This window comes from Gouania willdenowi, chromosome 2 (genome assembly GCF_900634775.1).
Source record: "Gouania willdenowi chromosome 2, fGouWil2.1, whole genome shotgun sequence".
NCBI lineage: Eukaryota > Metazoa > Chordata > Actinopteri > Blenniiformes > Gobiesocidae > Gouania > Gouania willdenowi.
This window is the reverse complement of record NC_041045.1, coordinates 7700864-7725352: the sequence shown is the minus strand read 5'-3', so window position 1 is coordinate 7725352 and position 24489 is coordinate 7700864. Positions and strand designations below refer to the sequence as shown.

The 24489-nt window shown below is 38.3% G+C and overlaps 2 protein-coding genes across 7 annotated transcripts in view; one reads left to right on the top strand and one right to left on the bottom strand.

The window, feature by feature from the left end:
• The first annotated feature begins 1615 nt into the window (after positions 1-1615).
• Positions 1616-24489, top strand: part of LOC114477215 (collagen alpha-1(VIII) chain-like) — a 90322-nt gene continuing 67448 nt past the window's right edge. Inside the window, exon 1 of one of the 4 annotated variants that reach the window (XM_028469433.1) lies at positions 1616-1747. The gene's annotated coding sequence lies outside the window, so the exon portion shown is untranslated. Of the gene's footprint in view, positions 1748-16531; positions 16639-24489 lie in introns of those variants that run through there. The other 3 variants (XM_028469425.1, XM_028469440.1, XM_028469418.1) reach the window with 3 other exon arrangements.
• filip1l (filamin A interacting protein 1-like) overlaps positions 2840-24489 on the bottom strand; it is a 58117-nt gene continuing 36467 nt past the window's right edge. Inside the window, exons 5-6 of one of the 3 annotated variants that reach the window (XM_028469308.1) lie at positions 6118-8953; positions 2840-3329 (exon numbers count right to left, since the gene is read on the bottom strand). In XM_028469308.1, coding sequence (XP_028325109.1) covers positions 3114-3329; positions 6118-8953 — 3052 coding nt within the window. In that variant the 3' untranslated portion in view covers positions 2840-3113. Of the gene's footprint in view, positions 3330-5357; positions 8954-12591; positions 12741-24489 lie in introns of those variants that run through there. The other 2 variants (XM_028469297.1, XM_028469287.1) reach the window with 2 other exon arrangements.

The following is a 24489-nucleotide window of genomic DNA, read 5'->3' as shown; positions in this document are numbered from 1 at the left end:
GCAAAAAATGATCCAAGGCTGTCCGGTAACCATTTTATTTTGGAATATTTTTTATTTAACATACTTTTTTTTTATCACCCATCCTTTTGTGAGTGTGATTTTGTTTTAATATGTAAGGGTTTCATTTATTCAGACAACTTTGTTTTAGGAAATTTACTTTGATCTTCTGACATGTTTCGACTGCCAGCTGTCAGTCTTCCTCAGAGGCCTGCTGATCTTAGATGTGTCCTTTTGAGTCCTTTCAGGGCATGGCTAACTTGAGAGTTCTGTCAGACTGGCCACGCCCCCTTTCAATGGCTTGTGATGGCTTATTTGATTCAGCGTTAGTGGTTGTTTTCTTCGATCCGCACTACTTTAGCGTTGTCCCAACCAGTAGATCAGTAGTTGCATCTGAGGAAGACTAACAGTTGGCAGTCGAAACATGTCAGTATATTAGAGTAAATTTCCTGAATAAATCTAAATAAATAAAACCTGAACATATTATTTAACAAAAAAAAGAAGACAATGAATTTACTTGAATGATTTTTTATTTATTTTTTTATCTTGTAGAATCTTCATGAAGGAAACAGGCAGCTAATCATCAGCCAGGATGCAGCTCTTCTCAGGAGTCCTGATGAGCACATGCCAGACTCGCTTAGGTTACAAAAACTATAGCTTCATCAAACATTGTCTTAAAATTTTATTTAAAAATAATTGATTGTACGTTTTTCTGCAGCAGGCCTGGTTTTCCTGATGAAGTCACTACTGTAATAATTTGATGCTTTTTGTGATAAGGACCCTCGAGCACGTGTCTGATGTGGGTCTGTTCCTATTTACTGATGCTTTGGTGTTGACACGGCGACATGTGCATCACACGCCTTTCACACGGACTCAGCAGAGCACGCACACATTCTTGGCGTCGGTGGATCTTGCCAGTCTGTTTGTCAGAGAGATCAATTATTCACGCTGTGAGTTTTTTTAAGCTTATGTATTGAGCTAAATTTTAGATTCAGTAACATTTTATATGCTTAAACAGAGATGGGCAACTTTGATCAAAATTAGGCAACGGAAACAAAGCCAGAGGATTTTCTTGGTTTTTGTTGTCAATTTGCATATTTTGAAGTCCTTTTGTGTTTGTTATTTTATGTTTTTTATTTTTATTTTGTGTGTTTTTATCATTGTTTTGTCTTAGTTCTGTGTATTTATTTGTTGGTTTGTGTATTTTCAGTTTTTTTGTATGTTTTTGTTGTATTTGTGTACTAGTTTAGTGTATTTCCGAGTGTGTGTCTTTGTTATTGTTTTGTTTTAGTTCTGGCCGCATGTGTATTTTGTGTGGTGGTTTAGTGTTGTTTAATGTATTTCCGGAGTAATTCTGTGGGATTTTGTTGCTTTTTTATGCGTTTTTGTTGTTTTGTTGTTCATTTTATGCATTTTTCTGTACTTCTGGAGTTATTTTGTGTTGTTTCACATTCCTTTCAACTTCATTTATAATTTCTGTGGGATTTGTTTTAAGGTCCAAAATAATTACCAATTGTTCATGTCTGTTTAATAAAGATGATAAAAATTCTGACCATTATCTTTATAATTACATTGTCTCATCTGGCTTAACTCTGTAGATGTGTGCCACGCCTTTGTCCTGGATGGTCCTTGTCGCTCATGGGTTTGTGCTACAGAAAGAGATGATGAGAGAGAGCACTTCCTGTGTGTGCTGCATTCAGCCATCAAATCTGCACTGAAAGGACATCAGTAACAGCGGTGGATTGAGGAGGTACATACAATGGCTCAAAAATCATCCGGTTCAAACTGTTGTTAATTCAATACATAAAACTAGGCCTGGGCAATACATCAAGATTTTTATTTTGAAAAAGACGCATCAGCTCAGCTATTTAAAGATGGATTGCTGAGTGCGCCCTAAGAACTGCGTGCTACAATCGGGACATGCCATGAAATGCTTTTCCTAATAAGAGGAAAATGCGTAAATTAGCACATAATGTTACTATTGTGCAGCTATTTCTTTATAAAAGTGCTTATGTGGCATTTTGCACAAATATTTTGACCCAGAGTCCTCTTTCTGATAAGAATGTAGTGAGAAAATAATAATTGCTACTATTTTTATCACTTATTGACATTTTGTACCCAAATATTATAAACAATGAATTTTGTTCTATATGGCCTCGCTCGACATAAAGCATAAAAAATAACGTAATAACACACGCTGAAAGAAAATTCAACTAAAACAAAGTTATTCAGCATTTGGTTTACTCCTCTGTGTCTAGAATAACAATATCACGCTTGTAAGTGATTTAATAATGTGTCTCCAAACCCATTTAGAAATTATTATATTTTCTTGAAATTAAACCAGTTTTTTGAAGTTTTTTCCCCATGTTGCCTTGCTCAGATATGTAACTTTACTTTTAGAATCTTATCACCTATCACAAGTTTATTTGGGAAGATACTTTTTAAGTTTGAGATACTGTAGCTTGACATTAGAGAAACCATCTACAAAGCTTGTAATCCTGTCTGGCTGGTCGTGCATTATTTATAAAACCTGGCAACCATCTACTGGTGTCTACATGAGATTTATTTGGCTCTAGTTTTGGGATGCTTGTCCTCATTTTTTTTTTTTTTCTGAGTCAAGTGCACAGTCTGTAGTTGATGTTATATAAAGCTTTTATTGATTACCAAAAAATACACAAGGGTCACATTTTAGACAGTTCAACGATAAAAGAGCTGCATTACAACTGTTGATTAAAGAAATATCCACAATCCAGCCTGAGAGTTTAAGAAGTGTTGTATTACAGATGGTCGTTTAGTATGAATATATTACCCACTAAACATTTAAACATTGATATTCAGTCTAAGAATGGACTTTTACATTCTGCTCTACTTCTGTTGTTTACAGTGATGATTTTACCAACGTCTGACAGTTAACATTGAGTACATATTAGGTGGCTACTTTCAGATCACTCTCTACAATTGAATTTCTATGAGGTGGGAAGTTTTTGGAGCACCAAAAATAGATGTTTAGCAATATTTAGACAGACCTTTTCTGAAAAGTTACATTATAAAAAGTAATTCAACTTAATACAGTTAATTTTGTTTTAATTCATGGATATAATGGGAAATATTTGATGTCAGAGTCTTCGGTGTGGATGATTGTTGGAGTGTGACGCCAGTGTCTGTGTGGGCAGCTCTCTGCCGGCTGTCACATGATGATGAGCATGTGGGGTCAGGCTCTTGTTTTGCGTTCCCACGCTGCCTGCTGTGCCGGCTGGAGCTTTCTGGGAGATGAAGCCCTTGGGTTTAGGGATTCTAGTAGGCCCCGGTCGTCGGAATGCTTCTAATGGGACCTGTAGAGAAGAGTAAAAGATGCAAGGAGGGCTCAATCCTCAATGTAGTAAAGAAGTTGGACCATGCAGAATAGAGAGGGATTATATTGATAATGACCACTAGATGGAACCAAATTATTTTTCTACTTTTTTTTTCTGACGCAGTGCTCACTTTTTATGTTTCCATGGAATCTAAGAAAACATAAAAAAAAGAGCAAAAATTGAGACCTACTTATATCTAAAACCCATTACCGTTATTGACTTGATAATGCATTATAATATATTTTACATGAACTCATTTTGTTTTGTTTTTCTCTTCACCCTACATTTTAAAACGACCATGTTGTATAATCCTTTGTCATTTTTCCAATGCTCCGATTAGACTGCAATCGCTACTATTAAGTGCACATTGACATGCTGGGAGGCTGAGGTTCGTGGCATTAGATTGAAAGTACAAACTGTATCCTGTTTACAGGGGCATTTATTAGAGGTGGACTGCAGCTGTTTACACTGTTTTAGTATTAATTTGGTACATTATTGATGAACTCATGTAAAGAAGGATCTTTTAAATATGACTTTTTATAAACTTATGTCTGTATTTCTTGTCACGTCAATAGGATTATCCAACTTAATTTTTAAAATATACTTTGCATGACTTTGAAACTTGACTTTTTAAAGTTCTTTGTGCAGCATTTTATCATGTGTGTGTGAAGTGTCAAAGCAAGGTTCTTCGATTGTTTCAACCCACTGGTTGAGTGAATAAACCACAAGTCTTCACTGAACTGTATCCCTCAGCATTCAGTTGACGTACATGCATTAGAATAAGTGAGGGTTGAGCTTCAGAACAGCTAATGGGCCAGAAAATTGGACAAGCGCGAGGTCACGGCAGCATCAAGTCTTGGACTTGGAACAGGACCTTAATGTGCGGCTTTGGCCTCCCTCATATATCAACAGTGCCGCAGGAGTTCAACTAACTACTTCCTCTGCGGTACCGTCAAAGGTGTTTCCATAGCAACCAAACACAAAGTTTGTTTGGGTGCTTGTGTTTGGTGGGAGTGAGGTTACTCTCATAGTGTTTGCACTTAGGCGTACTGTTCCCATGCAGCCATCCCCCCATACCAGTGTTTGTACCTTTTAACTTCATAGTGTAATATAATATGAGGATATCCGCTTTTGGCACCACTTGTTTCCCTGGCACCATGTGTGTTAATGAGATTTTCCAGGCCTGAGCTGATTCATATCAGTAGTTAAATGATCAAAATTGCATCAGGATGTTTGTGTTTCAGTGCCTTAGTTAAGTTACACGCACGGTGCTGTTAATCAGTTTGATTCAAAGTTCAGAGGGATTACATCATCCTGGGACGACTTCAGTTGCCATTGCTTCAGGCTTTTAAATCAAATAATCTTGAGCTTTCATCATGCCACTTAATAATTGCTTTCTTCAATCAACGTCATGCTAAAACCTGTCAGAGGTGCACAGGTTATGAAAAGAGTAAGTCTATAGCAAGTCAGTGGTAATTGAGGTCACAGACGGCAATCCCAGCCACTGCTTTCACTGTTAACACTAATGCTTAAGTCATAATTTGGGAAAGCAGTTTAGGTATGGGGAGGTCTCATTTTGTTGTGTAAACAGTTACCTGGCATGACATGAAATTTCATGTTTGTAGATACAGTATTCACAGAAATGTTCAGTTGAACACTTGCAATTTCTTGGACTAATGTTGTTAAATGTGCAAATGGCTCATTTGAAGGTGTATATTTTTATGAGCAAACTTGCAAAAGAAGATTTAGACCTTGTTTTTGTCTAGACAATTTTAACACAGGGAGTTGTACCTGTTTTTCACTATTGGTTGGATTACTGTTGTGTTTCAGTAACAAATGTCCAACACACCAACATAAAACAACTGCAGCTGGGCTGAATTTATTCCCAGCTCTAGATTCACCTCCAACTGCAGCTTTATGGTGCTCCACTTGAAGGTTTATTAGTTTTAAACAGTTTCCATTGTGTCATAAAAAAGACCTTCAAGCTCACACATCACATAGGTTTTTATTATCGGTCACTGGTAACTATGACATCAGCATAAGACTATTACCAATGCAGGCAGACACACGTGAGATTCCCAGATTGCTCACTTCCACTTTGGTGAAGCTTGATGGCCTGGTATCTATAGAGCACATGCCATGTAACATAAACTCACTGGGTTGAAGTCCTCACCATTTACTGAGCATGCAGTAAAGAAATGAACAGCTGATTTCAATCGAATGCTATGTCCCACTTAATTCCAAACATGCTGGGTTTATTGAGTGGAGGAAGTTATCAAGCAGGGATGACAAAACTAAACAAAAGAACACTTGGTTTGCACACTTTAATCCTCACAAAAATCAAACAATGTATGCAGTAAATGGATAAGTAAGTAAAAAAAAAAAAAAACTTATACATCAGTGTGAATAGTTAGACTATATGGAAAATGCACCATTGAGTACAGTACAGCAAGTGCACAAAAGTTAGCACCTGTTAAGTCAGATGAACTACAAATGTTTAATGTTTTTTTTTTTTTTCATGCAGACAGATCATAAGTCAAAACAAACAGCCGAACAAACCAACTAAAATTAAAAAAGAAAGGAGGCATTTCAACAGTTTAAGCAAATAAATGACGTAAAATATATGATATGAGAAGGAGAATCGGGATATGAGGATCTAAAGTGCTGGATCTGATGACCTCATCAAATGGGGTTTGTTTGATAATGGGATGGGATGGAGGGAAATGGGGTATGTAGGATTATTGGGTCATTTGTAAGCATTACTTACTGTAATTTGTGATGGCCTTTGAATTGGTGTGGAGGTGGGCTTAATCATGATGCTACTTGTGATTTTGCTGTTGCCTTTGACAACGGGAGTGCTGCAGTTTGTGTGCGTTTTAGTCCTTTGCTCCATGTGTGCTGGCACGTGGCAGGGACTCAGTGTGTGTGTTGGCGTGCTGATGCTCTGAATGAAGGGGCTGCCTAAGTGAATGTGAATTTTGTTGTCCTCTGTGGTGATGACATTTGCCCCCGAGCTGTTGGACCTTTGGACCTGCCAGCCGCTCAGCCTCTCCGGGCTCACGTGGAACACTGCATGTCCTCCGACGACTTCCACCGGCTCAGCAGATGGGGATCGCTCAGGGGGCCCTGTTGTCACTGAGACGATCTGTATTGGGGACATGGCTCTCTCTGGGGTTGCAGAGCCACATGAGTCTGGAGTCATTGTTCTGGAGTATGTTGTCATAGTGAATGGTGATAAAGCTCTATCTGGTGAACATAGCTCATCAGACAAAGAATAAGCTTTAACTTTGGCTGTTGGGGAAATAGACTTAGTTGTAGGCGATATGGATGCATTGGGTATAATGGTGATTCTTTGCTTCGGTGGACCTCCACTTGTAGGGATGACAGCAGTGCTAGTGAATGACTGGGTGCTTTCTGACGTGGGACTGGTGATCTCAAGTGTTGCTGTGCTGTGTCCATGGTCAGGCGTCACTTTGATATGCAGAGGCTGTCCAGGACTATGAGTCAACACAACGTCTCCAGGCGGAACATGGTTGCCATTCTGCCGAGGCAGGATTTTGCCATTCACTTGGTAGGGGCCATCATTGTTTTTAAGGAATGAACCTCTTACTTTTTTCAAGTTGTTGTTCAGATTATTCACACCGTTGATAAGAGAGGGGCTATACTTGCTGAGCTGAAGCTCGTTGCTGTAATGTGTGTTATCCTCAGAATCACTGTCATCGTACAGCCTCCCGTTCACCACAGCACGTTCTATTGGTGCTATTGTCTTGCAGTTTGGAGACATTAGTTCCAGTGGCTCTGTCTGCACTTCCTTGGTTGACACGTGTAGGTCTGAGAAGCGTCTTCCATTCATGCCAGGGCGAAGGCTTTTGCTAAACCGTCTGTATCTCTCAAGCTCTCGAGTAAGTGTCTCCATTTCCCTGGCCAGCTCCTTGTTTCTGACCTCCTGCTGGGTCAGTTTCCTTTGCAGCGTGGAGTGGTCAGTCTTCATGCGGCAGATGGAATCCTCCGTTCCCATGTATTCATGAATTTTCTCTTTCAGGGCCGCCACCTCTCTTGTCAGATGGCTGGACTTTGCCTCCTCGTCTTTCAGGCGTTTGTAAAGAACATGCTCTTGGTTGCACTCTTTCTTTTCAGCCAGTTGGTACTTGGAAAGCTCATTTCTCGATATCTCCAGCTCCTCCATTAATACTTTGGCTTTTTCTTGTTCGTTAATGAATCTTTTTTCCAGAGATTCAAAGTCCTCAGTTTTTAACAAATCACTTTCTACCTCTTTCATGTCTTTTAATTTGCGTCGAAGGCATTCCACTTCCTGTGTCAGGTCCTTCACCTTGTTGTCTTCTTGTTGAAAACGATTAGCAATGGGAGCCTTTATGTGCTCTTCTTTGGCTTTGTTCCTCAGGTATTCCTTCTCTATCATTTCAAGAGATTGCGTCCTTTTCTTCATCATGTTGATCTTTGATTCCAAATCGTTGTTCTTTTCTTCCTCTGCCCTTAGCTTGGACTTTAGGTCATCCCTTTCTTTAGTAGCACAGCACATTTTCTCTTCCAGTTCAGCCTTTGATCGGAGAGCTTTCTTGCTCTCTTCTATCAGCTTTTCAGTCACTGATGTGACCTTGTCCTGCTCAGCCTGAAGTTTTCCAGTGCTGTTCTGAACCCTGTTCTCCATTTGTTTGAGCTTCTCTGCCATTGCCTTTCTCTCGTCCACCAGCATAACAGTCAGAGTCTTTAACTTGGTCAGGTCCTCCTTCAGTGTGAACTCCATTTTACCCATGTGGCTCTCAGCAGCCTCCAGTTCTTTGATTCTGACTTTCAAGACATCCAGCTCACCGATGAGAACCCTTGACACTGCCCTTTCTTTCTCCAAGTTGGTTTTTAGTGAGTTGCATTCTTGCTTGCTTTTGCTAAAAGCGTCCTCCAGTTTTTCTAAGTCCATAATTCTTTGATTCAGTTTTTCGACTTCTGCTTTCAGGCTTCGACTTTGGTTGGCCTCTTTCTCCAACTTCTTGTTAAGATCCCTGCAGTGATCTTCCATTCTGATCAGCTCCTCATCCTTCCCCTCCATTTCAAGTAACCGTTTTCGCAGCTCGTCAAGCTCTGACATGAGGCTGGAGTTTCCACACTCTCCACGGCTAATTTTGTCCCTCAACTCCTGCAGTTCCTCCTCGGCTCTGCGCAGGGTTTTGTTGGTCTCCTCCAAGTCATCTAGCTGCCTGCTGAGAGCCGACAGCTTAAGGCGCAGCTGTCTGTTTTGGGCATCCTCGCCAGTCATTTTGGCTGTCATGATCTCTTGCTCCTGATGAAACCGCCCAGTTTGGTCACGCAGCTCGGCCTCCAGGCGAATTACTTTTTGGACCTCTTCCTGCAGAAGGGCTCTACCTGAGCTCAGCTCCTCCTGGGCTTTCGAGGATGTGGCATTAAGTTCTTTCACCTTTGCCTTTTGCTGACTGAGTTGCTCGGTGAGACGCTGTTGTTCATCCACAACCATCAAAGTGAAGGACTTGAGTTTTGTCAGCTCTTCTTTGAGACTTTCTACCTTTTTGTTGTTCTCGTCGTCTTTTCGCTCTTGATATAGCTTTTCCTGATCAATTAACAGCTTTAACCTGAAAAAGAACAACAAATACAGTGTCAGAAAACATTTGCTTGCTTGCATTTTCTGTGGGTGTACTTAAGAGTTAAAACTATCATAGCATTCTTGAAACAATATTAAAACTAAATGATTTTATTCATAAACGTGTGTTGCAGGGAAAAATAATTTTACACCTCCACTCTAATTACCCACAGGACCAACTTACTCAAGCCTTGTCACATCATAAACACGATTATTTTTCCTGCATTTCTAAGGAGACTTAATGTTTTTATGTCACGGAAAATTTCACACATCATTAAAAAAAAAAAAATTGGTTTCTGCACTTAGTCTGAAATACCAGTGGTTAATTCTTTTTGTTCTCCTCTAGCCAACGTATTCTCGTGGGTCATGGAAACCAGAGCAACTGCTGTAAATAATGGGCTTGCATTTTACGATCATTGAATTTCAGTAAGTTTCCATTTGTCAACTGTTAACCTCTGATTTGAATTTTATCATCAGTCATGATACAAGAATGAAAGAGCTTTGTGACCTATAAAAAAGTACAAGAACATTTCCCTGAAGTAAGTCAATTCTTTAATTATAAATAAGGAAATGAACCAGGACTAATAAAGATAGCTTATTTTCTTATTAGATGAGTAAGTAATTATGTGCGTGCTGCTGTGTGTGTGCCAGTTAAAGCACCCGCTGCACATTAACTACAGTGTGTTACGATGCTTAAAGTGTCTGGCACATCCATACATCATGTGTTCATCCCAGAGGAAAGGATGTTATGACTGCTGCGTGTGCAGCTGCCAGGCTTTTCCACACAGATGTCATGCTGGCAGAGAACAGTCTTTTAATTAAGGGGTTCCTCTGCTCCCAGTACCAACCCCCCACCCCTAACACACCCCCTTTCCAAAACCACCACTGCCTTCCATCCACATTTTTTATATACATTTAAAGGAATTCCCCCTACTTAAAAGGAAATTACAGGGCCAGTGAGCTTACACCGAAATCTCCATACACATACAAATGGTCCCTCTCAGGGATCACTAACTCCATATGTGCACTCGGTCTGTGAGGCATGATGTAAGTGTGGCACTGAAGGGTAGGTCACTTCTCAGCAGCGGAGAGTGTCATTTTTTTCATCCGTACTTGCTAAGCAAAAGATGTGGGCACAGGGGCGAATAACGACATCCACGTGTTGCACTTCAACTGAGCAATAGTGAAAAGTTTACGCATTTTGTTAAGAATGGAGAATTCCTTCTAAGCTGGGTTTTGTGATTTGGAAACGTTAGATGTTTTTTATTTATTCTTTGTTGTTTTATTTCTTTTCAGATGTTTGTTGAAATATTAATCTTCTATTTTTGTTTCCTGCTACATATGTTTTAAACTCGGATCAAAAAGGAAATCATAATTACTTTACAATTCCAAATCTAGACATATTTGAGTTTCTAATCTGATTTATTTATTTATAGCACTGCCTCTCCTGCACTAACATAGTGTAAATTGTTAATACTGATCCTAAAACTTTTTACTGCATGCTTTATGACAGGTTTGAATTTATTTTATGCTTTGTGTATTCAGTGCAACCTTCCTGGCTGTTAGAAGCCTACAAGAAACCAAAACCAAGGTCTCCTCCTTTCTAAAATAAGTTGTGTTTTAAGGAAAGTAGAATGTGTGTATAATGAGTGCTGCTTTTCAGTGAGTGTTGTGTGGAAACCTTATGTTGCTTTGTAAAACTCTGAAAACAGTCAGACATCTCTCTTGAAAACCAGTCTGACGCCTGTAATGGCTATTTATTCAGTCTCTTATCTCGGCGTCTGCTGTTTTGCGTATGATGTCATCAGCACAAAATAGAAAGACAAACGCACGTTGTTCCCAGGCTAGACTGGTAATTCTGGCTGTGGTTGACTTTGAATACAGTGTTTTGATACATAAGGATAATAAACACCCAATTTCATACATTGTTACAGATTCTTTATAATTTAGTTTTTTGCTTTTCCCCGAGTCAAAAATTTGATGAAATAAAAGAATGAATATATAATGCTGGAGTTAACTTTTACAGATCTTATAGTTATAGATATACTGACCATCTTTTTCATATTAGTTGAAGCCATTACTACCTACTCACTCATGAAAGACCAGATTTAGTTAGTCACATTTCAGTCTTTTAGTTTAGTCCTGTTTCAGTTCAAATTTAGTGCATGGGAATCATCTTTTGTTTTAGTCTTTTAGTTTAGTCCTTGTTTGTTTTCTGTATATTTTAATATTAGACTTAAATCTACAAGAATAAAGCTCCGATAAATTCAAGTTATGATAATTAATTGGTTAAAAGTGAAAACAGTCAAGGCCTTGAGGATGGTTGTAGTCCACACATCTTTTTTGCCACGTTTTTACTCGTCAGTTGATAATAAATATTGATCTAGATTTATTTTTTGTGATTAGTACTTCATAACTTCATGTTCTTTTCACAAAGTGATTACGTAATAAGGTTTGTCAACGAAAAGCACATTAGGTGGATGACATAACTGTTTTACGACGGTCAGTAATCTAAGGTGCCGTACCACCCACTCTGCAGCCGGTATAGGCACTGTCCGCCCCCTCCTCCCTACAAATACACTCACACACACCAAACGGATGTATCACTGCCACAGCATGCCGTGAGCATGTCATGGAAAATAGAATGTTCTGGGTGGTATATAAGTCAATATAAATATCCCTAAAAGAAAATCAGCATTACACCACCACCTTTTTTATGCACATTTACAAAGGGCTTTCCTCTGTTTAAGTGACTTCCAGAGTTGGAAACTGTGGCTCACCCTTCGCATGAAGCTGCGGTACACATTCCATAAGTCAGGCCTGCTGTGCCATTTCCTTACCACAAGTGATTATGTCATGCACACAGCCAGATTTATCCTATACACACACACACAACCATCTCCCTTCTTTAATGGAGGCTTGTGAATAGTTTGGAGGAGAACACAAAGTATATCTAAAGTCCACTGATGCTGAGTGATATGTCCCCAGAGAACATATTGCTCTAATTATTATTGCCTTTTAGTCGTTTAAAGTGTTTATGTAAAACCTAAACATTTTTGTATAGGTTGTCACTCTTTTAGTGTTAAATGACAGCATTAATTTGCACATTAAATACCTTTATTCCCTGAACTGTTGCACCAAAAAAGTAAAACAAAGTTTCTATTTCACATGAAGTTCTTAATGATTGATAATAACAAATATGTACACAAGTTGAGATGACACTCCACATGCTGTTGCTTTGTATTGAACAAACATTTAAACCAAATCATTATAATTTTTGTACCTGTACTGTTCAGTGATATGGTGTCACATGGCTGAAGTACCCTCTCTCACCCCGCTGTCAATGATAAACCTCCGTAGTTAAGGTTGTACAGACAGACATAATAATTTTTATTTCAAAAATAAAAAAATCACTTGATCTACATTGAGAATAATAGTTTATTCTGACCACAAACTGCGCACAGAATCTTGTGACTATAAAAAGCTATATTTAAAACTAATTGAAGAAATGGCTTAAATTCAGTTTTCCCTCCATTTAGGAATTATGTTACCCTAAGTGCCTCCAACACTTTTCAAAGTTTATAAAGTTCCTCCTCAGTAATGACAGGATTTAGCACTCAGCATGCCTACCTTTGCCAAAGGCTTTTCCCAGTGTTTCAGCCATAAGCGCATTTATCTCTCCGCTGAGCTCGTCCTCCCTCTCACACTCTCCCTCTCTGCCTCTCGCTCTCAGTAGCCGTAGTGTGGGCATTCTTGCAGTCAGACCAAACAATAAGAGATGTGCTCCCTGCCTATAGACCATTACATCATCAACATGTCCTTATAAGGAGCATTGCATTGCAGAGGCTCGCAAGAAGGGGGTGTGCTTGCTCGTATGTGTAACAATGTGGCGTTGATGCATTCATACGAGTGCACCAAAGTGAAAAAAAAAGGTCAAAAAGAAACGAAAGAAAGGGTGGTCCTGACGTGTGCAAGGTGTGAAATATCTTGTGTGTCTGTGACTGTAACAGAGGCAGTGTGGGAAATGGACAGAGATGAGGAGTTCAAGTTTCTGTTTTCCCTTTTGGCTTTTGAGACATTTATTTCACCAACAAGAGTAGGACTTGGAGATTAAATTAAGAAGCAAAGCTGACTAGAAATAATCTCAAACCCATCATCCAAGTCTTCTCACAATAAATGTCTTTTACACATGAAAATTATTAATTATCCACCAATAAACTAATTTTAATGAACCTTAAGTGTACTCTATAGTTGGTAGTAAATCAAGGTAAAAACTATCTCGTCTGGTAAAGAAACTCAAGAAATCACATTACGTATGATGTGAAAATGCTTCTTAAAGTACCGTAACTTTTTTGTTTCATCTTTTCATTTTTTAACAGAACTCTCAATCCCACAATGCCATGCGTGATACTTTTTTTAAAGTTCAAGTCACGTGACCATTTCACAACGAAGTAATCATTTGGGGGGGAAAGGAAAACATTCTTCTAAGCATCAAATTCAATCTTTGACATTTGTAATTAAACTCTCCTGATTTTCCAAAGAAATACCTTTGATTTATTGAGCTAAGTGGTGTAGACTAGGCTTATAAACATGTTTTGTTATTTCCAAGAGCTTTATTCATCTTTAAGCAAATATTCACTGTTTTGTTAAAACCTGCTTTAAAGAACCCAAAAGACACATCTTAGTACAATTAATGTTTAAATGAACATTACTATTAGGGATGTAACGATTCACTCAACTCCCGATACGATTCGATTCACGATACTGGGTTCACGATACGATTTTCTCACGATTTATTTTACAATATGGGAATGTTGACAAATGACTGAAAAATATTCCTTTATTTTTTTGGGGAAAATACTGTACTATTTTCCTTTTATTTTTCATTGTCAAAAGAATCCCTTGATAAACTATTCAAAATGATGCAATTTAACTAAAAATAAATCTTGAATGAAATAAATAAAGGAATAATACAAATGAAGAAGCCTATTAATTTAAATTCTGGTTCTATAATAAACAATTCAAAACTGCGTAATAGTTCTTTTTAAAAGTGCAACTGAAAATGTATTTTGTGCCTTAACGATTGGACTTTAAAAAAAAAAAAAAAGTCATTTTACTGTATTTACGTCAGATATTTGTTTAGACCAGCAGAGGGCGCTGGTAACCCAGTAGTCGGTTGGCATGCAGTTATTCCACCAGTGAAGAAGAGAAGCTATGCTAGCAGACAGAGTTAATAGAAAGACATGACTTTTACAGATATTCACATAATATTACAGATATACTTTTGGTGCTAAAGGAGTAAAGAATTATTTATGAGCATGTTTAACAGTAAATGGCGGCCAGAAAGAAAATAGTAGCAGATTCCGCCCGTCACGTCCGCTTCTGGAAGGATTAATATGCTGGTTAAAAAAAGTACTGCGATTCAATTTTCAGAGCATCAATGTGAACCGCGGTACCTATGAATCGATTTTTAACTGCCTTACGATTAATCGTTACATCCCTAATTACTATCACTTGTGGTTTATCCCTAAATTACATTATTTTTGTACATGTTTGCAAAAAGAACTTTGGTATTCAGCAACAAATTGACAATGTTACCCTATTTAAGTAAAGTTATTAAAAATAAAAATGAAATCTAATCTGAAATATAGCTAGTCAAATTTTATACAAACACTAAATTGTATCAAAACCGACTGACGGCACTCATTTATTTCAAAACAACTTTTCTTGCAGAATCAGATCATAGCAGTGGCTCCACCAGACTCATATATCATATCTTATCACTCTTTGACTTATCTCTAGTTGAAAGATAATATTCTGGCTCGTTGTCTCTCACCCAAAACATACCAAGACATTTGTTCACTTTGGCTCATGTTTAACAGTATTTAAAGCACATTTTTCATGACCCTGTGATACCATTTGAAAAAAATGTTCATTGAAATTGAATTAAAATAGTACTATAATCTTCAAAGTTTAATATGTGTGACATGCTACATGCCCCACATATGGGCTTAGACCATGAAAACTTCCTAAAAAAAACGCATCGTGAATGCATTTTTTGTAGGTGACAAAGCATTACAAACAGAACACCTCACAATTAGCCTACATTTACATACACATGTACACCATTGGAAACAGAGGAATTGTTTGTCAGAAGTCCAAAGTTGCACTTTCTAAGTGATTCCAGCAGCGGAGGAATAACGAGAGCAGGAGTCGTTCTCTGTCCAACCCACCAAATGAAATGTGTCACGGCTTCACAATGACTGAGATCATCCTAAATATGTAATACTACTACTTTGCCAGCCAAGCCGAGGAATACAGGGTTGCTTTTAAAAAATTATTTAAACCACAATTTGAGGACTTCTAAAGTTGAATTATCACAGTGTCTCACTCTCACACGGTTGTTTTTTGAAGTGTTTGTTCCTCATACGTCATCTAAACATACTGAACAACTGACTCGTCTCGCCCTATCATTAATCAGAACTGAGACATCTGTCCTCTGTCGCAAGAGAATTTTTCTGCCTTAAAGTAACAGAATTACCCCATGAACTTAAATGATAACAGTAAACAGGGCTGGTGGGTTTAATTTAAATTTGCAGATTTCATCATCGCCAATATTTGAGCAATGCAAAGTTTAGAAATGTAATATTCTGAGCCAGCAGCACACTCCCAGCAAAATCAAATTTGGTGTTTTCACGTACGACATGATGCAACAAACGGCAGTAGACACTCAATGACTCCTCGTCTGTTTGTTAGAAGCAGACTGAGAAACGGTAATGACTCGCAGCAGGAGCCAGACGCAACTCTGCAAATTGGAAAAGTAAAAACATGTGGCACAGCGACTGGGTGTAGATAAATCTAATTAATCACCTCTTTCAGAATGAGGGTTTTCAAAATGTTTTTATTTTTTTTTGACTAGCCAGCCTGAGCATGTGGTAGAGTCCAATCCAAAGACATTAGGTAATTGGTTATTGGTGAGTCCCAAAGCTAAATTAGCTTAACTGCTAGAACTTACCTCTTCTTAAAGCTTTCCTTCTAAATTAACAAAACACCCTTTTGTTTTATTTTGAAACTATAACTTTATTTAGTGGAAAAATCTTAAATTAATACAAAGTCTTCACGCTATACTTTCGTTACAGAAGGATTTAATTCTGACTATTCTTAATTATACTCTCACCCCCAAAATCAAATTTTAGATATTCTGGAACTGTCTCTTTCTGATGTAACACTCTGTAACAAACAGTTTGTTCCTCAAACAAATAATTCGGCCATCTTTTTATTCCTGTGACTTTATTCTGAATCCAAAGCACCATGCAGTTGAACCAGATGTTGGGGATCAAACTGATAAGCAATGAGCAGGCAACACAAACATGTTTGCTGTGACAAAGCCTCCACCTAATGATGGAAGAATGGTTAGAACAGGAATTGTGATGAAATCTTTTTGGAATGTCTTGCAGGACTTAAGAATGTTGAGGTTTGGGATTTGGTTTAGAGGGACAATATTTGCTTGTTGTCAAGGCAATTTTGAACTCCCAAAGTACTGCTCAGGCAATTCAACAATTCTAGGAGTGCTTGGGATATACTCACAGACTCAGAGGTTGGACTGGCTGTAATAATACAAATGGCTATCATACAGGAGAATCACTTTCCTTGTTTTCTTCTCCACTGTGATTGAAGGTTAGTGAAAATGTATCAGAATACACTTATCTTGGCAAATCTGTTTGCTGATATTGATTTGAAGCTGCTCGAGATGTTTGTCTTTATCTTATAAAAAAAACTGAGTGTAGGCCTCAAAAATCAATACTTTCAAAATTATTTGCTCGGAAAAAATATGTAAAAAGTTTAAATTGCCGCTTGGATGTTAGCTTTGATCTCCACTGTGAACACACTCTTACTGACATTGTCGGAAATGTTTCTCACAGACAAGGAGGAGAGTGATTATTTTTGTACTAGTTCGTTCCCGGTATTCCCCGATCTTTCTGTGTAAAACAGGGTACACTCAGATTTTCATCTGTTACAGACCCAAAAAATTATGATATAAATTCCGGCAAAAATCTCAACACAGCACACCACACATATCTAACAATGTGACCTAATGACGCGTTTGAAGCAACTCAGGATTTTCTGACCACCTACTCAAAAACGTGACTTGTAACGACACCTGAAGTTTTGGGGGGGCAAACACAAGAATTCATAGTTAGAATAAAATAAACACTTTCATGCATCTGTCTACAGGACTCCACATCCCACAATGCAATGTGAGAAACTTTTCCAAAAATGTTAATAAACAGAGTGTTTCCAATGGAGATCAAAACTAATTTAAAAAAAAAAATTCTGTGTAAATGATCTTCGATATATTGATCAATAAGGCCTACACTGTGTCTTATCGGATAAAAAATGAGCGTCTCCAACTTCTTTGAAACACACTATAGACATGTTTTGATGAGTGAGCACATCTTTTCATATTTGTGCTCTGGCTGGTGCCACAGCATGAGTCTGATATGTTCAAGCCAGAAAGAAAGGATAATTTCTACAGTGTGTACTAATGTTTTCTACCTGTCTGAAAGGAACAAAGGGTGAATGTGTGTCTGGATGAAGCTCAGACTGCTTTAAAGAAAAGGCCTTGGGAATTCTGGTGGGTTAAGGATCTAATTAGCCGGCTGCTCATGTCAGACTCTGAACAGGCATAGGCACACAGTCACCCACCCTCTGTGCTGAGTGAAATCTCTGTTAGCCTAATCTCATGCCCACTGTCTCAGACTAGGCCTGGTCTTGCTGTGTGCACTCAGCGCTGTCTGACACAGACACACACACACTCTCTCTCTCTTGCACTCATGTTGAACACACATCCCCAGGGCTGATTACCTGACATAAGTAGATGACATCATTGGCTTGTGATCAAATCCATATGTCTCCTCCTTCCTGGTACCGTCTCTATCTGTCACTGGTATTCACTATCTCTTTCATCCAGGCTTGAATTCGTCTGTTTGTTTTATGTAAAGCTCATGTCCTTTTTATGGGTTTTTGTTTTCTCAGAACTTTAGTTTTTTCATGTTTGTCAGTCTCTCCTGTAGCCTAAAGCCTATTGTCTCTTATAGCTTTGCCTGAGCCTCAAAATAGGCTCTTGAACCTTTGCTGACTATTTATGGCCAAAGTCAGGATTTATTTCTGCTCTCTGGTTGAGAAGCCCTATTTATGGAGATGCTCTGCTTCGTTCAGGTATTTGCTATTGAACATCTGAACAGTTCACTCTGTGGAGACATCGTGGCATTTAGTTTTCTGATGTTCATAGTTTTAGACTAATGCAAAGTCAGGACAGTTGATCCCTGGACAGTTTCACCTCCTATTCTCCCTCAGGGAAGGTCGAGTTGCACAGAATACATTTTAGCTGTTCATTTATATTATTTTAGTTTTTTTTTCCTTTACTCTGACATAACTTTGATCTATAGCCTTAGAATGATGGCTCAACCATTCCTTTAGAGCAACATAAAAACACAGCAGGCATTGTGTTAGGGACCATGTACAGAGCAGTCAGATTCAGATCAAAGTGTCTCATCCATGGAATAAGTTAAACCATTCAAAAGCTTCAAAGTACAGTCCCTCACTTTAGGGGGGAAAAAGCTGTATTTTTCATCTTAGCTATCCTAAAGGAAATCAGGCCTAGAACAGACAACTGCTTCTATTTAAAAGGCTAAACCCTGCAAAGATGTTGTTATTTATCAGTTAGATATACCATCCATTTTTCTACAATGCCATATAGAAAATTGAATGGAGCAGCTGCAAGCTGTTTCTTAGTCATTAGTTTTCTACAATTACTGTATTACTTCCCTTTTTTCGGCTTACCTTTATTTGACGCAATTACCAACAAATTAAACATCCCCAAATCAAGCTAAAAATGCTCAATGGGAAATGAAAAAGTGAAATGTTTTAAACAAATGCATGTTTGATTCCTCAAATCCCAAAAACAAAATAGAAAAACCCACTTTATTGGTTATGGTTTATTGTCCTTCTGGTCCATATTTGTAATGGTCAACATTTCAGACCATTGAGAGAGACCGTTACAATCATAACCTACTCATTTACTAAAGCGTACATCGCATAGTTGTGATAATTTAATGCGGGCAAATGTTCCTACTGTAGTGATCGCTGAGATCACTAAGTTCGCCCATTACGAGACAAAACCTTGTCTGTAATGGTTGCATACTCTGAGCATGGTGGATGGCCGCTAGACGTTTAATATTAATATAAAGCCTAACCACTAGGAACTAGTGTATCATAGTGTATCATGTTTTTCTGCAGTCTGTGCCTTCTCCTTGCCCTCCTTGCCCTCCGCTCTGTTTTGATGTTGGAGCTGGCGGTTCACGGTTCAATTAGTCTTGGACATTTGGATGGAATATCCTTCTATTTTATTCTGTTTGCCCTTCTGTCCACTAACCCAACCAGTTGAAGCAGATGGCTGCCACCTATGAACCTGGTTCCGCTGGAGATTTTTTCCTGTGAAGAAAAGGGAGTTTTCTTCTTCCCATTGTTGCTAAATGCTTGTTCATGTGGATTTTGTTGGGTTTTTTCTTTCTTACTATGGACCATGAATTTTGTTAAGCGTGCTGAGATGACTATTGTAATTTGCGCTATATAAATAAATAAAGTGGAGTAGAAGTCGAAACGGTCCACTTCAATTGCGGCAGATCTGGTGGGATTTTGTAGCGCAAGATTTTGTGCTGTATATGAAGAGTCAGTTTCTTAACTTGTTTCATACACTTGCTACACATTTAACCACCCGTTTTATGGGGAAAGTATGGGGAAAATGTTTAATAATCTCCCAAAACATGTACTGTAGTTGAGGTTCTCATTTAACTAGTTTTGTTTCGGAAAGATAATTCAATGATTTCTGTTTTCCACAGTCATGGAAAGTCAGAGGCCCTAGAACAGCTTATAATCAATGTAAAGGGGAATTAGTTTAGTTCCACTCACTGCAAAGATCACATGTAAGTCGCATCTACATTTAGACGAACGCAAAAATTACACTTTACCCTAAAAAAATAGCTCCAGCATGTTTTGTTACCGTTTTATCAATCAAACAATCTAAATCTTAATCGTCTAGCACTTTCTATACAGTGGAATGCATAGGAAAGTGGTTTTTACGATTTAATTACAATTTAGATCCTAAATGCAAGTTTTACACATAATAGAGTATCTATCGTCATTGCAAAACATTTCCTACAAGATTAAAATGACAACCAATTAGTGCACATTCATAAAAGTACCGAAAAAAAAAAAAAAAAATCAAGATAATTACACAGTCATCACATTCTTAATAGCTATTGCACAATCTCTTAATGCACGAGTGTATCCATCAGAAGTTTTCTGTTTGTCATACTAAAAGGATCATGCCAGTACACTTCAGGAATCGATGCCTAAATAATAGTTTAATAATAATTGTATCTTACCAACCACACTTCCACTGTTAGCAGTCAAGTAAAAGTTGCGCTTTCACCTCTATTAATGACATGGCTTTGTTAGTCGGGTTACTGTTGTAATAAAACCTATTATACGCTTATCACTTATCAACCAAAATGTCTGGAAAGTTGTAAACTCAGATCAACTTCAGTTAAATTCCAAACTGCACAAATCCATGAAACAAATGGCGCCAATGGCTGCTGAATGAATCATGAATGTTTTCCAAGTATTTACAGTATAAAGATGGATTTAAGAGGGGAATGTGCCTGAATTAACAGTGTTTTACTTGGCATTTTCATTCTTCCGTATTTCAGGTGAAGTGTAATAACTTAAAAAAAAAATTTCCATGGTGTTTATTCTAAACGCTTCCTGATTCATCTGTCCCTCTTTCTGCCTGTCCTCCCACAGCATCTCTGTGGATGACACACCCTTGGACCAAACTCACTCCATGTCCTCATCCATTAATAATCTGAGCTCTATCATTAGACTATTGCTTTGTTCTCCTCCAGTGTAGGAGCAAGGCCTCAGATGACGCACATCATTTTTCAGAAGTAATGACTCTCATGTGAAAGGATTAGAGCGATTAGGAGTAAACGACAGCTCATCAGTTACATGTATGGGGGAATTGTTATCATATTACAGCACATGCTCCAGCTTATGAATGAAAAGAAGCCAGTGTTGTCATGGATTTTGTTTGTCATACTTTTTTAATTGATTACGTGGAATATGATGCTGGAATTTAATTTATCAAGACACTGTTTTGAGGGACTGTAAGTGAATGTGCACTTTGTTTTCTCCTTTTATCATCACTTCTTTTAACTGTCATAGGTCATTCACTAGGTTTTTGCTTGCCATTGCCATTTTCTCAACCTTCTACTTCCTAAATTTTGGGATTGTTCTTCTTAAACTTCCGTGTTTTTTTCAAGGGACATTTTAGGGCATTTTATTTCCTTCTGGCATTGACTGATGCATACAGCCTCACTCAATCACTCGCAGATTTACATCTTAAAATATCATAGATTTGCTCCCTCCAATGAGCGGATACTTTTGCAGCAGCTAAGCCCAGTTAAGCAAGAAAAATGGGCTTGTAATTGCCAATTCTGCATGCTTTGTCTACGCTCGGAGGAGTCGTTCCACATTGTGAAAGTGGTCAAAGGGTGCAAAACATTCACTGATTCCTTTTATAATTAACTAGAGTAAGCGCGGTGCCGGAAAGTTGTCTTTGACTATATTTTTGCAAAACACAAACAAGTTTTGATGCCAGAGAATATTCCCAATTGCATGTTGCATCCTTCTGTCTTACTATGTGAGGTTATTCATTATATTAGTGTAAAATTCCAACAAACCAACCAGAAAAAACAAGTTTTGTAAAATTTGCATGATGGGTTTTGACTGTTGGAATTTATTTCGAACTTCCGTTATCACAACTCTCTCTCGAAACGGCTCTGTGTGCGTGCGGCTCGGACGTTCCTCACCCCTCTCATGTCCCGTCCATAAATCAATGCAGTTATTGATGACAAAGTACCTAAAATCCCAATTATATCACTTGGAATCAATGGATTTCAATTGCCTGACCCGCCAATAACATCTGGTCAAACCTGCATTCAAAATGAAATAAAAAAAAACGTTTTACAACACACTTAAATAACTTTTAGCAGTACAAAAACATTTTAATATTGACCTTTTTTTAAACCTGCAAACAAACTGCAACACAGTGAAGTCTTAAACCGGAACTGGAAGTACCGCGATGCAATGAAAATTGGGAGCCCTAATCTCAAAATTAAATGAAAATCAGTTTAACATTCTGCAACACCAAATAAATCCAAAATAATGGATGCACACACTCAGACTATGTGCAAGCTGTTACAAAAGTTTTAGTTCGATCAGACTCTGCACACAGACAGACGTTCTTTGCTTTTATCGAGAAGTGTAAAAAAAAGATAATTTAGTGCTTCGTAAGAGACTGCCTAAAGGCTCCGGATCAGCAAACTTTATTAATGTTAGCGTTTACTTATCTCTGCTCAGGTGGCATTTCTGTGTGGATTGACAAAGCACGTCTCACCTCAGTGACTGAGCACAACAGATGTCTCACATCTGGAGGGATTCCAGCGAGGACTTTCATCACTAAGGGTTGAGGTTCAGCTTTGTCCACGGACTTACAGTGGTAGTGAGGACTGATAAGAATACGGGTGCCTGTTCTGAGAGGTTTTACTAAGGAAGACATTAGTACTGAAGGAATGAATGTTTACATTTGAGACAGTCGTTTCATTCACAGTCAATGAATTACTGTACATGATTGCCAAACAGTTTTCGGTGGACATTGTTCAGAACAAGTTTGAATTATTAAGCTGGCAGGCTTTCCTTGCAATAACTCAACAACGGGTGTTTATCTAAGGAAACACTGTCATTTAGATGGGCATTACCTCACTTTCTTTGACATGCACACCTGGGAAACAGGAAAAGCAACAGCGTTTTGGTGCTGTTTTCCGCAGCCACTTGCAGCTTCGCTTGAACTGTTGAAGGATCAAAGTCACAAACTCACTCGAGGGAACCTTAAACTTAGTTTGGAACCATTACTGCTCAGCACCCATTTAAAAAAAACATGATGAAACTTAAATAAACTAAACAAATTGTGTTTAACTTGATTGCCACTGCTGATTAAGGAGTTAGAACCTCTTTTAAATGAAATATACAAATTGGGGAGTAATTCCAAGGCCTTACATGCTTTGATTCCCTTGTTTGTCACTATTGCATTGTGCTGGCTGTAAATATGCTGATTGCCCCAATTGTTCGTCATTATTCTTTGTTTGGGAAAGTGTGTGTTTAGGAATGAGCTCATGCTATACTTAGATTAAATTGAAGATTCAGGCATAGCATTTATTGTCTTCGGTGTCCAAACCACAGATTGTATTTCTCCTCCCTGTGTGCTTCAACTTTACAGGAACCCTGCCTAAATTGTTAGATAATAGTCTGAGGATTATAGATGATTTGAGGGGAGAGGGCACCGAGATGTCGTAATCCACAGGCGTAAACCGTAAAACTAAATACAGCCATCTTTCTTTCTGGTTTAGTGAGACCAGTGTTTGTTTAGGGGACATTACCAAAGGTCACACAAAGAGTTGCTGTAGTTGTATCTGTCCTTCCCTTTCATTCAAATTCAGTTTGCCTCCAGGGGCTTCTGAAACTGGATCGAGCCTTTAAAACCATGATCCCAGAGTTGAGTCATACACATATTCTACTTCTGCCAAAATAATTCACTGAGTTACAAGCCCCAAAACATTTGTCCTGAGATATCAGCCAACAGATTTTTGACAGAAGTTGGAGTTCATCACATCTTAGACCACAAAGTCCACCACCGTCCCAAACCATGGTACGGCTCGATCGAACAAACTGTCAGGCCCCAGACCACTTAATCCCAGTTCAACAAGTTACAGGACGTCAGTGGCTCACAGAGGCTTCAAGTTTTCCAACATTAATATTTTATAAACGATAACGTGTGTATGAAGTTGGATCTGAAGACTGATAGAGACTGTGATGCAATATTTTATGGGATAAACAGAGTGGTTTTGAGTTTGACAAATTTAATATAAATTGTTTTTAGGAAAATATTGATATGTCTTTGTCAAAGATATTTTTGAGAGTTCATTTTTCATTTTTATTAGTGCTCTGTTTAGTCTGAACTCACTTTAAAAGTCATTGCTTGACACATTCCTCAAAGGAACATATTCTGTTTTCTCATTTCCTTAATATGTATGTGAAAACAATCCTTTCCACTGAGGGAAAAGGTGTGTCTGCAATGTCAGCTTTACCCGAGCAATGGCAGCTATTCTTCAGTCCCTTAAGTGTTCAGGGAAAAGTTCTCATTAATCATCTGCAGCACCTTGAATACGGTTTGGGAGGCAGGGAATTTGAAACCCTTTGTGGCTCTTATTTCCTGGTTTCTGGAGTTTCTTGTCAAAGCTCAGGGTGCACTGGAATGGGGTGGTCCCTCTGACATATCTTCCTCGTTCCACGCCAAGGAGTTAATCCTCTACGCCTACAGTTTCAATTTCCATACTCCACTTTGACACC